The sequence below is a fragment of the Scyliorhinus torazame genome, chromosome 2, assembly GCF_047496885.1.
Source record: "Scyliorhinus torazame isolate Kashiwa2021f chromosome 2, sScyTor2.1, whole genome shotgun sequence".
Taxonomy (NCBI): domain Eukaryota; kingdom Metazoa; phylum Chordata; class Chondrichthyes; order Carcharhiniformes; family Scyliorhinidae; genus Scyliorhinus; species Scyliorhinus torazame.
In genome coordinates this window covers 201,003,285-201,020,672 of record NC_092708.1, presented here as the reverse complement: position 1 = coordinate 201,020,672, position 17,388 = coordinate 201,003,285, and the positions used below count along the sequence as shown (strand labels likewise).

The 17,388-nt window shown below is 49.5% G+C and overlaps 1 protein-coding gene across 2 annotated transcripts in view; it reads right to left on the bottom strand.

Annotated features, from left to right (window-relative positions):
- Nucleotides 1–17,388, bottom strand: part of plekhm3 (pleckstrin homology domain containing, family M, member 3) — a 181,950-nt gene that overhangs the window by 109,712 nt on the left and 54,850 nt on the right. For both annotated transcript variants that reach the window (XM_072482654.1, XM_072482645.1), the window contains exon 4: nt 10,199–10,344. In XM_072482654.1, the coding sequence (XP_072338755.1) occupies nt 10,199–10,344 (146 nt within the window). The remainder of the gene's footprint in view (nt 1–10,198; nt 10,345–17,388) is intronic.

Below are 17,388 nucleotides of genomic sequence, written 5' to 3'. Positions count from 1 at the left end.
ACTGCACCACCGTGCTGCCCTGCGAGAGCTTTATTTTGACACACCAGAGGGGGGATGGAATTTATGAGGGACTATGGACTGGGAGGAGTGTGAGGACACTGAACGTTGGGAGGAGTTTTGTGTGCTTTTTAAAGTGTTTGGTGGTGGTGTTTCTGGGGCAGGTTCTCACAGGGGAGCAATGATGGCGAGTGTGCCTTTTGTTACTCTTTAGGGGTTGATGGTTGAGTAGTTCGGTGGGGGGCAACTGGAGAGATGAAGGGTGGAAGGAGGCCTCGAGAGTGGCCACCATGCGAGCTGGGCGGGCTAGTTAACAGAGTGAAGTGGCGGGGTTGCCAAGAGGAAGGCGTGGGGGGAGGGAGGGGGGTTGGTTCTTTGTTTGGGGTGGGAGTGGGGAAAATAAAAAGAGGGCTGCTGACATGGGTGTGGTTGGTGTGGCGCAGTTGCTGGTTGAATAGACCGGTTAAAAGGTCGCGTGTGCTCATGTATCTGAGGAGTTTGAAGGCAGATGCGGCTTTTTTTGCACCTGAAGCTGGGGGAACCAGACGAGGTTGAGAAAGGGATGGGTCGGGCAGGTGTTTCATCTGGGGCTTGATATGAAGAGGGGGGTAGCGCAATTAGTTAATAAGCGGGTTGAGTTCGAGGTGGGATGTATTGTAGCCGATCCAGGGGGGTGATATGATGGCGAATGGGAAGTTGGAGGGGATGCCTGTGGTTCTGGTGAACGTTTATGCCCCGAATTGGGATGACGTGAACTTTGAGGCAGGCGTTAGGGAAGATTGTGGAGTTGCATCGGTAAATTATGGGGGGCAGAGTTTGGACCGGTCGAGTCTCAAGTCGTCGAGGGTGTCGGCAATGGCGAGGGGGCTTATGGAGCACATGGGGGGAGGGTGTGGACCTGTGGAGGTTTGGGAGGCAGAGGGCAAAGAAGTTTTCATGACCAAGATGTTGCTGGCTTGGGGCCGACTCGGAGTATTCTGCGATTGTGCACCGCTCTGGGTGAATTTGCAGGAGGTGGTGTGTGAGCGGGTGCAGGCTGCCATTCGGGGCTATGTGGAGCTGAACTACATGGGGGAGGTCACAGCTGTCACCCTGTGGGAGGCACTCAAGGCGGTAGTCAGGGGAGAGTTTATATCTCGCACAGGAGGAAAACGGAGTGGGAGGAGAGGGCAGGACTGATGGACGAGATTTTGAGGGTGGACAGGAGATATTCGGAAACGCTGGAGGCAGGATTGTTGAAGGAGAGGCAGAGGCTCCAGCTGGAGTTTGGGGTCGTTCTACGGGGAAGGCGGTGGGACAGCTGCGGAGGGCCACAGGGACAGTGTACGAGTATCGGGAAAAGGCGAACATCTCTCCAGTTGCCCCAGGATGTTGGCCCATCAGTTGAGAAAGCAAAAGGAGGTGAGGGAGATTGGTAGAGTTAGGGATGATAAGGGCAAGGTGGTGATGGATCTGGAGAGGGTGAATGGGGTGTTTGAGGCATTTTATAGGAGGCTCTACGAGTTGGAGCCCCCGACCAGGGAGGAGGGAATGCGACAGTTCCTGAATGGGTTATAGTTTCCCAAAGTGGAGAATGGGCTGGTTCAGGGACTGGGAGCCCCAATTGGACTGAGGGAGGTGATGGATAGTATGGGGATGATGCAGACAGGGAAGGCTCCGGCCAGATGGGTTCCCTGTATAATAATAATCGCTTGTTATCACAAATAGGCTTCAATGAAGTTACTGTGAAAAGCCCCTAGTCGCCACATTCCGGCACCTGTTCGGGGAGGCTGGTGCGGGAATTGAACCCGCGCTGCTGGCCTTGTTCTGCATTACAAGCCAGCTGTTTAGCCCACTGTGCTAAACCAGCCCCTTGTAGACAACAAATACATAATTTACCAGGCACAGTTCATCCACTTAAACGGAGTCCAGAATGCCTCCTCCTTGTGTGCCTCCTCCATCCCTCCTCAGAGTTTCCACTCACTGCTTCCTTTGGTTGTCATGTCCACGAACGCAGCACAGTTGCTATCACCAACTGTTCCCCAGCAAAACTTACAGGGTGCCCAGATGGCACTAGCAGCGCCAGGGCACCACCCCTCCCGAACGGCATGCAGCTGGGGGCCTCCGATCCCTTTGGAGACCTCACGAGTGTCGTTCCATCTGGTTCAAGTTTGTGGGACCAGTACCAAATGGCGCTCGCCCAGGTCCCCGAGGTAGAGTTTTATAAAACGTTTTGGGCAGATCTGGGGCCACTGCTGGTGAGGGTGTATAATGAAGCGAGGGTGAGAGGGGGATCACCCCCCCCTACATTGTCCCAGGCTTCCATCTCTGTGATTTAAAAAAAACAAATTTTACGGTACCCAATTCATTTTTTCCAATTAAGGGGCAATTTAGCGTGGCCAATCCACCTACCCTGCACACCTTTGGGTTGTGGGGGCGAAACCCACGCAGACACAGGGAGAATGTGCAAACTCCACATGGACAGTGACACAGGGCCAGGACCGAACCTGGGACCTCGGCGCCATGAGGCAGCAGTATTAACCACTGCACCACCGTGCTGCCCCATCTCTGTGATTTTAAAGAAGGATAAGGATCCGGAGCAGTACCACCCGATATCACTATTGAACGTGGATGCCAAGTTATTGGCCGAGGTGTTGGCATCGCAAATTGAGGACTGTGTGCCAGGCGTGATAGGCGAAGATTAGAAGGGTTTTGTGAAGAGAAGGCAGTTGTGAGGAGGCTACTCAATGTAATTATGATGCCTTCGGAGGGGCAGGAGGTGGAGGTAGTGGTGGCGATGTTTGCAGATTTGATCGGGTGGAGTGGGCATATTTGTTAGATGTGCTGGGGCAGTTCGGGTTTGGGCAGGGGTTTCTGGATTGCATCCAGCTGTTATACAAGGTGCCGCTTGCGTTTGTGCGGATAAACCGAGTGAGTTTGGGGAACTTCGGGCTGCATCGTGGGACAAGGCAGGGGTGCCTGCTCTCCCCGTTGCTCTTCGCCTTGGCGATAGAGCTGCTGGCAAAGGCACTTAGGGCATCGAGGGACTGGAGAGGGATTGAGCAGGAGGGTGTCGAGCACATGGTCTTATTTTATGCAGACAATCTGTTATTGTATATTTCGGACCCTGTGGGCAGCATCGGCGGCATCATGGAGATCCTGGGGGAATTTGGCCGGTTTTCGGGATTCAAATTGAATATGAGAAAGAGTGAGGCATTCCTGATTGAGGCCAGAGGGCTGGAAAGGAGACTAACAGGGTTGCCATTTAGAGTAGTTTTGGCAAGTTTCAGGTATTTAGGTATTCAGGTGGTGCGTAGCTGGGCGCAGTTGCATAAACTGAACTTGGCTCGGCTGGTGGAGCAGGTGAAGGCGGACTTTAAGAGGTGGGATGTGCTGTCGCTGGCAGGATGGGTGCAGACAGTGAAAATTACGGTGCTGCTAAGGTTTCTGTTTGCATTGCAGAACCTCCCAATCTTTGTTCCCAAGTCATTTTTCAGGAAGGTCAATGGGCTGATCTCCAGGTTTGTGGGGGTGGGGAAGACCCCCCGGGTGTGGGGGGCTTTCTTGGCGTGGAGGCGAGGGGGGGTGGGGCTAGCGTTGCCAAACATTAACTACTATCATTGGGCGGCGAACATTGCTGTGGTAAGAAAATGGGCCATGGGAGAGAGGGCCGGTGTGGGAGTGGGTAGAGGCGATATTGTGCAGGGGTACGTGTTTGAGGGCTTTGTTGTTGGCGCCTTTATCGTTTTCGCCGGCCAGGTACTCCGTGAACCAAGTGGCGGTGTTGGCCCTAAGGGTGTGGGGGCAGTGGAGGCAGCATCTGGGGCTGGAGACTGTCTGGATGTGGGCGCCAATCTGTAATAATCATAGGTTTGCACCGGCGGCGCTGCATATGAGGTTTAGGGGGTGGGGGCAGGCAAGGATCGAGCGCTTTGGCGACTTGTTCATAGGGGGCAAATTCGCGCGGTTGGAGGAAGTGTATGCATCGCCCAGTAGTGGCTTTAGGTACCTGCAGGTTCAGGACTTTGTAAGGGGAGAGGTGCCATCCTTTCCTGGGCTGCCACCCCTGGGGTTGCAGGACAAGGTGCAGTCGAAGGACGACATAAGGGAGGGGAAGGTGTCGGATGTCTATAAAGAGTTGATGGAGTGGGAGGGAGCCCTGGTGGGGGACATTAAGAGGAAATGGGAGGAGGAGTTGGATGAGGAGGTGGGGCCAGATGTGGGCGGAGGCCTTGCAGAGGGTGAACGCGCCCTCGTCATGTGTGAAGTTAAGATTCATCCAGTTTAAGATGGGCTCATATGACGGTGGCGAGGATGAGTATCTTCTTTGAAGGGGTAGAGCAGTGTTTTTCAAACTTTTTTTCTGGCGACCCATTTTTACCAACCGGCCAACCTTCGGGACCCAACCCAGCCGACCTTTGCGAACCACGGCGAATGACCTTCGCAACCCACGCCGGCTGACCTTCGCGACCCACGCCGGCCGACCTTCGCGACCCACCATTTCCTCTTACCTTGTTTGTTGCTGACAAAAATGGAGGAAATTGTTTTGGGTCCTTTTGGCCCCAATGGTAACTTTGGCCCCCCGAACTTGAAAAAAGGCTGCGACCATATAAAAAAAAAATACGGCCGCACTGCGCATGCGTGCCTGATCATCGGTGCGCATACATGTGCGCAGTGCGGCCAAATTTTTAAAATCTGTTCCTGGCCATTTTGAAGGCCGCTCGCAGCCGGCATTATTAAAAGTTGGCTGCTGTGGATGTTGCGTGCGGATTTGAGCAATCGGGAGCGCCGCGACAGACTACTTCGCGACCCACCCGTGGGTCACGCCCCCGAGTTTGACAATGCCTGGGGTAGAGGATATGTGTGGGTTATGTGCAAGGGGGGGGGGGGGGGGGGGGGGGAAATCACATCCACATGTTCTGGGCATGTCCTAGCCTGAGGAAGTTCTTTGTTTTTATAAATTTAGAGTACCCAATTATTTTTTTCCAATTAAGGGGCAATTTAGCATTGCCAATCCACCTACCCTGCACATCTTTTGGGTTGTGGGGGCGAAACCCAAGCAAACACGGGGACAATGTGACCTAGAGGTGGGATCGAACCTGGGACCTCGGCGCCGTGAGGCAGCAATGGTAACCACTGCGTCATCATACTGCCCCTGAGACTGAGGGAATTCTGGCAGGGGTTCGCGGGTGTGATGTCGGAGGTGCTGGGGGTGGAGCTGGTTCCCAGTCCAGAGGTGGCGGTATTTGGGTGTCGGAAGACCCCGGAGTACAGGATGTCAGAGTGGTTGATGTTTTGGCCTTTGCCTCCCTGATAGCCCGGAGATGGATTTTGCTAGGGTGGTGGGACTCAGTGCCGCCAAAAGCAGGGTTGTGGGTGATCGACCTGACAGAATTCCTGAGGCTATACAAGATTAAGTTCGCTTTGAGGGGGACGGTAGAGGGATTCACCCGGAGGTAAAAGCCATTAATTAATTTCTTTAAGGACGTGTAAGGGTCAGCAAAGGGGGGTGGGGTCTAAGGGGGAAGGCGGAATATGAGGAGGGGTTGGCGTCAGGGGAGCAGGTGGGGTGTGGTTGTTTGTTGTTTACTGAACTGTTTTGTGGCTCTTCTGATTCTTATTGTATATGTGAAAATGCCTTGAATTACAAAGTTTTTTTAAAAAAAATCAAACCCGTCTTTATTTTTCAGAGTTCCGCTGATTACAGTTCTTTTAGCTCCCATTTAAAAATGTTTTTTGTCCTGCCATTGTAGTATAGAGTCTCTGTGCGTCAACCCCCAAAGTGACAGGATTGCATTCTCCAGGGCCTGGTTTGAGCCAGTGCACTGGCTCACATAAGTTGACTTATTTGGTGAATTCTTCAACCGTTCTTTGAAATTATGCCATTGTATCTTCTATGACCAACTGAGGAGGAAGCTGGAGCCTCAGTAACATATTTATCTAAGAGATGGCACCTCAGAGTGCAATATGCCCTCAGTACTGCACTGGAGTATCAGCCAATTGTGCGCTCATATCTCTGGAGAGGGACTCAGTCTAGGATCTTCCCCACCCCTCCCACCCCCGGGCAGCACAGTAGCACAGTGGTTAGCACTGTTGCTTTACAGTTTCAGGGTCCCAGGTTCGATTCCCGGCTTGGGTCACTGTCTGTGCATAGTCTGCACGTTTTCCCCATGTCTGCGTGGGTTTCCTCCGGGTGCTCCGATTTCCTCCCACAGTCCAAAAATGTGCAGGTTAAGTGGATTGGCCATGATAAATTGCCCTTAGCGTCCAAAAAGGTTAAGTGGGGTTACTGGGTTACGGGGATAGGATGGCGGCGCGGGCTCAAGTCGGGTGCTCTTTCCAAGGGCCGATGCAGACTAGATGGGCTGAATGGCCTCCTTCTCCAAATATAAATTCTATGTCAAAATCAGTGGCAAGAATGTCACCAACTGAGCTCAGGATCAGGATCTTTCCACCTGTACATTGCACCAAGCATGTAGGCCCTTCAGTCCCTTGAGCATTCTCTGCCATTCAATATGATTATGACTTTACTTTCCATCTCAGCTACACCTTGCTGCACAATCACAATTGCCTTCAATTCTCTCAGTATTCAAAAAATCTATCCATCTGTGTCTTGAAAATACTCAACATCTACTTATCCACACCTCTCGGAGGACAATATTCCAAAGGTACACTATTCTCCTCACTCAGTCCTAAATGACTGAGCCCTGGTTCCCGATGACCCAGCAAGGGGGAAACTGTCTCCCAGCACTCATCATACACAGTCTCTTAAGGATTTATATATTTTAATTAGATGACTTCTCATTCTTTTAAACTGCAGGAGCTATAGGCTGAGGCTGCTCAATCTTTCCTCATAGAATAATCCTCTCATCTCAGGCAGCACGGTGGCGCAGTGGTTAGCACTGCTGCTTCACATGCCAAGGACCTGTGTTCGATCCCGGCCCCGGGTCACTGTCCATGTGGAGTGTGCACATTCTCCCCATGTTTGTATGGGTCTTGCCCCCACAATCCAAAAAGATGTTCAGGGTAGGTGAATTGGTCACACTAGATTGACCCTTAATTGGAAAAAAAAGAATTGGGTCTACTAAAAAAATTTATTTTTTTATTTTTAAAAATCCTCTCGTCTCAGGATCAGTCTGAGTGAACATTTGTTGCACTTCCCCCTATATCCTTCCGTAGGTAAGGATATCAAAGTTGTACACAGTATTCCAGTGTGGTCCCACCAAGGCTCTACATAAATGCAATCAGACTTCTCAATCGATCTCTTTGTAATAAAGGCCAACACATCATTCCCTTTCCTCCCTGCACCTGCATGACAATATCCATGATCCACTGCAAGAACATTCAAGTCTCTCTGAATACCAATATTTTCCAACCTCGAGCCATTTCAAAAATATTCTGCTTCTTTATTTTTCTGATCACATTATATTAATGCAGCCCACATTATAATTCATTGCCACATTTGTGCCTGCTCACTTAACCTGTCTATGCCCTTGTGCAATGTCTTTGTGTTCTCCCTACTTTCCAGCCTAATTTTGTACCCTCAGCAAATATGGATTCACTTGTTCCCTCATCTAAGTCACTGATGTAGGTTGTAAGTAGCTGAGGCCCAAGCATTGACCCTTGTAGTACCTACTAGTCACTGCCTGCCAAACCAAATATGTTCCATTTATTCCTACTCTTGGTTTTCTGTCCATTAACCAAATTTCAATCCACACTAATAGATTACTCCAATCCTATGAGCCCTGATTTAATGAAATAACCTCCTGTGTGGCACTTATAGCAAATGCATTTTGAAAATTCAAGCGCACAATATCCACTGGTTCCCCTTTATCCATCCTATTAGTCACCACCTCTAAATTTTAAAATATTTTTATTCGCCATATTTTCATTGTTTTTAATGATCGAATTTACAGTGCAGAAAGAGGCCATTCAGCCCATCGAGTCTGCACCAGCTCTTGGAAAGAGCACCATACTTTTTTTAAAATAAATTTAGAGTACCCAATTATTTTTTTTCCCCAATTAAGGGGCAATTAAGCATGACCTATCCACCTAACCTGCACATCTTTTGGGCTGTGGGGGTGAAACCCACAGAGACCAGAGCAGCATACTTAAGCCCACACCTCCACCCTGTCCCCGTAACCCCCACCTAATCTTTTTGGACACTAAGGGTGATTTACTATGGCCAATCCACCTAACCTGCACATGGGAGGAAACCGAGGCACCCAGAGGAAACCCACGCAGACACGGGGAGAATGTGCAGACCCCGCAGACTCTCGCCATACAAAAAAAAACAACCCCAACGATGTAGCACCTAAAACATCGACTCACAAATCAAAAACGAAAAATAAACAACAAACAAGCCCCCCCTTCCCTTCCTTCAGGCAATCAATGGCAACCAACTCTCAAAAGTGCATGATAAACAAACGCCAAGAATTGTAGAACCCCGCCTTCGCCCCCCTCAGCTCAAATGTCACCTTCTCCAGGGTCAAAAAATTCCAGCACGTCCCCCCGCCACGCCGAGGCACAGGGCGGAAAAGCTGACCTCCAGCCCAGCAGGGGATTTTCACAGTAACTACATGTGACAGTAATAAAGATGATTATTATTATTACCCGAGGCCGGAATTGAACCTGGGTCCCTGGCACTGTGAGGCAGCAGTGCTAACCGCTGTGCCACCATGTGGCCCATTTTCTCTCTTTACAGATGCTGCTAGGCCTGTGGTGTTTTTCCAATGTTTTCGTTTCAGATTCCAGCATCCACAGTATTTTGCTTTTATCCGCTTTCATAAATCCATGGTGACTCAGAAAATCATAATATTATTTGAGCAAAATGCCCCATTGTCATATCCCTAATAATGGATTCTACGATTTCCCTTACTACTGATGTCAGGCTAACCGACTGTTCCCCCATTTTCTCTCGCCCGCCTTTCTTAAATAGCAGGTTTATGTTTGCTACCTGCCAATCCATAGGGACCATTTTAGAATCTAGGCGATTTTAGAACATCAAAAGAAATACATTAGGGTGGCACGGCCACGGGGCACTTTCAATTGTGGCGTTTGTACATTCTCCCAGCGACTGCTTGGGTCTCACCCCCACGACCCAAATATATTCAACATCTCTTGCAGCCGTGTCTACTGAACTCTAGGATGTAGTCCATTGGTTCCAGGGGTTTTGTCGTCTCACCAATAAAAAGCAGGAGGCACTGAGAAATGTGCAGAAAAATAAGACCGGACACAAAAATAACTGTCTATTTCCCTCATGAATTGATATGTTGAACAGCACGGTGGCTCAGTGGGTGAGCACTGAGGCCTCATGGCACTGAGGTCCCAGGTTCGATCCCGGCTCTGGGTCACTGTCTGTATGGAGTTTGCACATTCTCCCCGTGTTTGCGTGGGTTTCGCACCCACAACTCAAAAAGGTGCAAGCTAGGTGGATTGGCCACATTAAATTGTCCCTTAATTGGTAAAAATGAATTGGGTACTCCAAATTAAAAAAATAAATTATTTAAAAAAATAAAATATGAATTGAAAAGTTGTCAGCTGTCTCACTATTTTTTGTTTTATAAATGCAAGATCCCAATTCTTTTTTTTTCAAATTAAGGGGCAATTTAGTGTGGCAAATCCACCCATCCTGAACAATTTTGGGTTGTGGGGGCGAGACCCAAGTAGACACTGGGAGAAGGTGCAAACTCCACACAGACAATGTGGACCGGGCCCTCAGCGCCGTGAGGCAGAAGTGCTAACCACTGTGCCGCCCCGCTTTCTCACTATCGCATGTCATGGTCAAATGCACCCACGTGCTCTCTTGATCCAGCGGGGTTTTGAATTTCAAATTATCATCCTGGTTTCCAAATTCCACCATGACCTCTCTGCAGCCTCCCCCAGCCCTACAACTCACCCGAATGGTCTGATCTCCTCTTGCCTCTTGTGCATCCCACAATTTCTATCACTTCACCAGTGGAAGCCATGTCTTCAGCTCCCTTGGTGCCAAGCTGTGGAACTCCCTCCCCAAACTACTCTCCTCCTTTAAGATGCTCCTCCAAACCAACCACTTTGACCAAGCTTATGATTCACCGGGGGTGGGGGAGGGTTTAGCTCCTTGTGTGGCCTGATGTTTAGGTTTTGCAACAGTGGAACACCTCAGATGATTACTCTGTTAAAGGCGCTATATAAATGCAAGCTGTAGATGCAGTTTGTAAGCGGTTGTAAAGGAGCAACACACCTTGTGCTTTGCAGTGTCCCAGTTGTGAACCAGTCGAGCAGGGATCAGAAACACATCGTCCACATGACATGCTTGGCAATAGTACCAGCCACTGTAGGCGCACACCTTGGCATTCCCATAGGACAGTCCCACTGGTCTCTGACATCCTATTGAAATAATATAGAATTGTAAATACAAGAATGAAAGGCAGGAAACACAGTAAACAATTTGTGCATTACCAAGTCCCATAAACAGCAATGAGATAACAAGTAGATAATCTATTCCAACAATGTTAGCTGCTTGCTAAATATTGATCACGACGCATGGGAGAATTCTCCTGTGATTATGAATGCTTTAAAAAAAAAAAAAAATTTAGAGTCCCCAATTCTTTTTCCCAATTAAGGGGCAATTTAGTGTGGCCAATCCACCTAGCCTGCACACCTTTGGGGTTGTGGGGGCGAAACCCACGCAAATACGGGGAGAATGTGCAAACTCCACACGGACAGTGACCCGGGGCCAGGATTGAACCCGGGTCCTCAGCACCGTGAGGCAGCAGTGCTAACCACTGTGCCACCGTGGCGCCCACTCTTCAAAATAATGCTAGGGAATGTTTCATGTCCAACTGATGGGGCCTCAATTTATTTATTTTCTTTTTAAAGTATTTTAATTAAAATTTCTAACATTTGAAAAACATTACATCACAAAAATAAACCAACATGGTGCTGAAAAACAACCTTCACAATATCTCCAACGTCGAGCAGGACCAAAACATATGTACATGATTAGCTATAGCCACTCACTCTCGACTTTGTCAGGTGCGCCCTGTGTACCACCGTTAGCTGCGTCAACCCCAGCCTTGGATGAGGATGAGGCATTCACCGTCTGCAGCGTCTCACACAACCCCTCTCCAGCGCCATCCCCAGCTCCTCCTCCCACTTAACCTTAGCCTTCTCCAGTGACACCTCATCTTCTACCAAAATACTCCCATAAATCACCGAGACATCCCCACCCTCCTATCCCATCACCGACAACACCTCCTCCAGCAACGAGAAGGTAAGTGCTAACAGAAAGGTCGGAAAGATCTATTTTGCAAATTCCCTCACCTGCATGTACCTAAAACAAGGGAACCCAAACATCACCCCCAACTCCCCCCAACTTGTGAACCGCCCTTCCAAAAACATGTCTTTCATCTCCGTAACCCCTCTTTTGTCCCATCGCTGAAACCGTGCATCCATCCACCCAGGCTCAAACTCATGGTTCCTTCGGATCGGCATCAACCTTGACCCCGCCCCTAAGCTAAAATGCTGCCGAAATTACCTCCATATATTTTCAGCGTGGCAACCACCACAGGACTCCCCAAATACCTACCTGGGCTAAACGGGAGTGGCGCCGTTGCCAGTTGTAGTCACCTGTGTTGGCCAACTCCCGACGTAAAATGGAGAACAGCAAAGGCTGCAGGGAAATTCAGCCAACAGAGGCAGAAACTAGCAGGTGCAAGTTACTGTGTATTAAACTCTGCAAAAGCCCAGACAGCATCGATACAAGCAGCCATCTGCATAATAATGTAGCATCCATCTACATACTAATGAGCGATCCCCAGGTACAATCGAAACATTTGGGATAAACAAGGCCATGCCAGACTCCCCGGCGCCAGCAAGAGCCAACACAAAAGAGGTTAACGGACACCTCAAGACCGCCCATCAATCAGGGAACCGCTCCAGTATTGGAAAAATCGAACCAAGCGATTGGAACAAAGTCCACCACTTGGAACCAGGTACAGGGTCCGTCCCGAAAGGCGGCAAGCCCCTGGGGACTATAAAGTTAAGCCCTCAAGTTCAAATCGTTCTTCTTGACTGGGTCACTCAGCAACGCGAACCAACCCTCGACAATGACCGGTTCAGCTGCCGCCAAAAGCCAGTAAGTCTTAAGTCAACGCTCGCTACGAGATAGGCGCTCCTAGCTACCAGTCCGTACCAACTTCGAATCCCGCAGACACAGAACCCGAATGAAAGGCCATTTGTTCCCCTGACCTGGTGGGCCAGACCGAAGCTAAGTATAGGCCTGCTAGTTGTAGAAGTAGCTTAGAAGTAGAATTTATGCATGAGTAGCGATTACTGTGTATAATAAATGTGCTTTGATTTGAATCTTACTAATTGGTATATTGAGTTATTGATCATTACTTGAACCTCGTGGCGGTATCATAAAGATACCTGGCGACTCGAGAGCAAAGGTTATAAAACAGCCAATTGAACCAACCAAAAGTTAGCAACACAGTGCCTGCATCCCCTACTCCCTACAAGAACCTGCTTCCATCTCCCTACTCCAACCACACACTTCGTCCACCTTTGCGCCCAGTAATAGCACAAAAAGTTTGAAAGGCCCAACCTCCCTGACTGCCGCCCTATCCAGAGTAGTCTGCCTAATCCTAGTCACCTTACCTGCCCAGAAAAATGACAAAACCAGTCTATCCACCCCCTTAAAGAACGAATTTGGCAAAAAGACCGTCAGGCACGGGAGTAAAAATAAAAACCACGGCAAAATATTCAACTTCACCGCCTGCACCTCTCCGGCCAATGACAGGGGAGGACTATCCCACCTCAGTAGATCCACCTTAACCCTATCTACTAGACTTGTAAAGTTCAACTTACGAAGCCAGGCCCAATCCCAGGTCACCTGCACTCCCAAATACCTCAAGCGGCTCATTACCACCCAAAATGACAATCCCCACCCCCCCACTCCGACTCCCGGCCCTGGAGAACTACCACAAAACACTAACTTTTAACCAAGTTCAGTTTGTAGCCTGAGAAGCCCGAAATCTCTTAAGCAGTCCCATTATATCCCTCACAAAAGAGCTCGGGTCCGAAATATACAACAACCCTATGACCCCCTTACCTCACTATCCCCGTCCATTTATTGGAGCTATGGCCAAAGGCTCTATTGCCAATAGTGCCTCCCTGCCTCATTCCCCTGTGCAATGGAAAGTACCTTGAATTCATCTAATTTGTTTGCACACACACCATTCCCGTAACAGCCTCCCCGAACAGGCGCCGGAATGTGGCGACTAGGGGCTTTTCACAGTAACTTCATTTGAAGCCTACTTGTGACAATAAGCGATTTTCATATTTTTTTCATTTCATTGGATCCATATACAACAATTTCACCATAGCCACAAACTTAGGCCCAATCCCAAACCTCTCCAACACCGCAACCAGATTGCTCCACTCCACCCATCAAACAAATTCTCCGCATCCAGCGCTGCCACCACCACCTCCCTCCTGCCGGAGAAAGCACCACATTCAACAGCCACCCCACATTTGAAGACAACTGGCTGCCTGTTAGTATTCACGGTAATGCCACCTGCACTACTTCCACTGCCACTGGCTCCTTCAATCCTGCCCTCTCCTACTTCAGGACACTCCACTCCCCCCAAAATCTCTCTCATATCTGACTCATCCTCGAGAGACGAGACTCTGAGTTATACAAATCCTGTAGCTCTCTTCAAAAACGTTCACCTGATCCGGTGCCATCGCCAGCAATCCCGTCCCATCCCTGACCCGAACCCGCGAATGCGGCTTGGACCTGTTTGCCTTCAGATCCAACACTGCATTCAAGTCCCCGCCCAGTATTAACTGGTGCGTATCCAAATCCGGAATGGCAGCCAACATCTTTTTCATAAATACTACGTCGGCCCCAATTTGCAGCATGTACGCTAACCTGCATCACCAACCTCAATTCCAACGCATCCGTTACTATTACGTATCTGCTCCCCGGGTCAGCCACCACTTTCTCCATCTGAAACCTCACCCTCTTACCCACCAGAATCGCGATCCCGGGCCCTGCTATGAAAGCCCGAGTGGAACACCTGACTCACCCAACCCTTCCCAAGTTTCACCTAGTCCTTCACCCTCAAATGGGTCTCTTGCAACCATGTAAGCTCTCAAGCTTTTCAAATGCGAGAAAACTCTTGCTCACTTCACCTGTTACCCCAGTCCTTCTACATTCCAGGTCACCACTCTGACTGGAAGCCTCTCTCAACAGCATCCCCCCTCCCCACCCCCGGCTCCTCCTATCAGCCACAATGACTATTGGCCGCCTCCAGCAGGCGGGACCCAGCACTACCCCCTAGTCACCGTCAGCCCCCTACCCCTCCCCAGAAACCCCCCAACCACTTCCTCTCGAGAACACCTGCCCAAGTTATCATCCTCATCCCCCCCACCATTCACACCTCTCGGGCCCATCAAAACCGGTCCATACAGGTGCCAATAACCGTGGCCCCGCCCCACCTCACTCCCGTTCACAAGCCAACTTTTGTTTGCTAGCGAGGTGGTCCCTGTCCCAAATAGAAAACCAAACCAACACCAAATCCCCGCACATCCAGATCTTCCAAACTCTCCACCCAATAATCCCTCAGGCCCAAAAAAACCCCATCAAATTCCGCCGATCATTACCAACCCCAAAGTCATCCCTTCCCAACCACGACTTTAAGCATAAGTAAGAACAAAAACAAAGAAAAAAAGAGAAAAGAAAGAGAGATACACAAAACAAAAACAAGAGGGGAAAGATCAATACCAAAGTCCAAACTCTTCTCAGTAGAAGTCCTTTGAGTTGTGCTTCACTCTCAACTTCACCAGTTAGACAGCCCCAAACCTCACGTTGCTTTAATACAACGCCACCTTCGCCCGTCCAAAGGCTGCCCGCATTCTCACCAGCTCCGCCGTGAGATCCTGGTATATCCAAGTACCAATGTCGTCCCACCTCACTTCTCGATTCAGCTCCACCCATCTCAACACCCTCTCCTTGAGAACTGTGGAAGTGAGTAGTAACAGCCTTCGTGGTTCAGCATTTTTTGGCTTTGTCCACAGCGAGCGGTGGGCCCTGTCCAACTCAGAGGGAGGGGTCCTCCTCCTCTCCCATCAACATGGCGAACATCCCCACAAAGTACTCTGTTGGCTTTCCGCCCTCCACCCCCTCAGACAGTCCCATGATCCTTAGATTCTGCCTTTGTGACCTGTTCTCCAGGTCCTCCACTTTGGCTCTCAGCTCCTTATTGCAGGTGAACTGGTCGCTGTGCTGTGGCAATGCCTCCTCCACCCCATTCAATGCCTCATCTTGCTCCCATACCACGGTCGACGTCTTCTTTATTGGTGTAAGAGGCTCAGCCACCCACTCCTTGAGTGAGGTCATCATCTTTTTCTGATGCATATCACAATTCTGTGGGAATTCACAACGCCCAGGACCCGGGTTCGATCCTGGCCCCGGGTCACTGCCCACCTGGAGTTTGCACATTCTCCCCATGTCTGCATGGGTCTCAGGGCAGCACAGTGGTGCAGTGGTTAGCACTGCTGCCTCATGGCGCCTTGGACCCCGCTTCAAACCTGGTTCTGGGCCACTGTCCGTGTGGAGTTTGCACACCTTCCCTGTGTTTACGTGGGTCTCACCCCCACAACCCCAAGAAGTTCAGGGTAGGTGAATTGGTCACGCTAAATTGCCCCTTAATTGGAATCACTTAAAAAAAAAAAATGCTTCGAGAACATCCGCTCACCCTCCCCGTCAACACTTTCGCCAGTTTATTCACCCTAATGGGCGTGGCCCCACTCAGCAATCTTGCACCCGCCATCTTTCCTCCTGCTGGACTCACAACCAAACTTGCCGGCGAACCTTCGCTCGGCTCCTTCTTTCCCCGATTCTTCTTCTGGAACTTCAATATCCTACAACTTCTTTACAACTTTCCAACACCTATCCATCCAAAACTATTCCCCCAAAATTGGGTATAAAGGGCCAAAAACCAGAAGCTCTAGCAGAAGCCACCCAACGTGTGCCCGCCATCTACATGTCGCCATCGGAAGGCTGGGCCTCAATTTAATGCCACATTCAAAACACAGCATGTCTGACAGGGTGACATTCCCTCATGACTACATTGGAGCACCTGCCTAGATTTTGCGCTTAAATGTCTGGAGTGAGATTTGAACATGCACAAATGTCTGACTCAGTAACGAGAGTAAACTGTCCATTTGACCCTGGGTGACCACAAATTAAACATAACGACGTCGTTGACTGTTCAGAGAAGTGAAAAATGAGAACACACATTTTAAATATACGGGAGCAAGTTACAGAACATGACTTTTATTTACAAAGTAAAAAGCAGTTAGTATCCAACTGTAAGGAAATTATATCTATACATTTTCATCCAGGTCTCTGTGAACTAACATACGGGAGAAAATTTGCACCACATTAATCCAGATTTGCGAATGCATATCATGACATCTCCACCTGATTTGTAAATGGAGGATTTGTAAATGGAGCGGATGTTGCTGCTGGGGGATGGATTCTAGGAATGAATCACTTCCTATTATGGGTATCTATCATCAACATCAAGCAACAAATGTAGAGCTCACCCTACTTTGCCCCACTGATGTACTTCAGTGTTCCCAAAATCAGGACGGTGCTTTTTGCTGATTCCTGCAATGATCTCTGAGCGTCATTGTCAAATTGGGAATAGATTTTGTGCTGTAGGCGAACGTCCGTTGGGAACGGTGATTTGCACTGTCCATACTTGGTTAACAGACAAGCCCGTCAGTCCATGCTAAACTTCAACACAATTCCCAAAGATGAAAGACCAACGTTCACCAAATGTCCTCTCAACCATTGCCACAGTAAGATATGCAACGCTGTGCCAATTAGCAGCTCACCTCCTTCACAAGGGCCATGCTGCTAACTTCTCCTCTTATCATTCCAATAATAGTGCCCACGAAGGCCAGCACCAGCTGTCTTCACGTGGAATGAAAGTGCAGTTAACTGAGCACGTGCAGCAGAGCTCCATAGAGCAGATGTGAAGAAAGTTGTGAGAAAGGTTGCACTTGCAGAGAGGTTATCCAAGAAACAATCCATTGCATGCACTACTGGGGAGCTTGCCTGTTCCCAGAAAAATAAAGCAGTGGGACCCTCAAAGGCAGCCACAGGCTCCACCTAGCTCTTTCCTTTTTCTTCAACACGCAGCGATGACATGGACTAATAGTGGGATCTACACCAGGGGTTTAATTCCGGGTCGCGACCTGTGGGTGGGTGGCGGGCATGTTTCGGGAGGGTCGCGGCACCCGATCTCAGTGTTCCCAATCGCGTAGGAACGCCCGACTGTGGCCAACTTTTAAAAATGCCAGCTGCGACGGACTTTTGAGATTGCTGGCCTTCCCGCGCATGCGTGCCGGATCAAG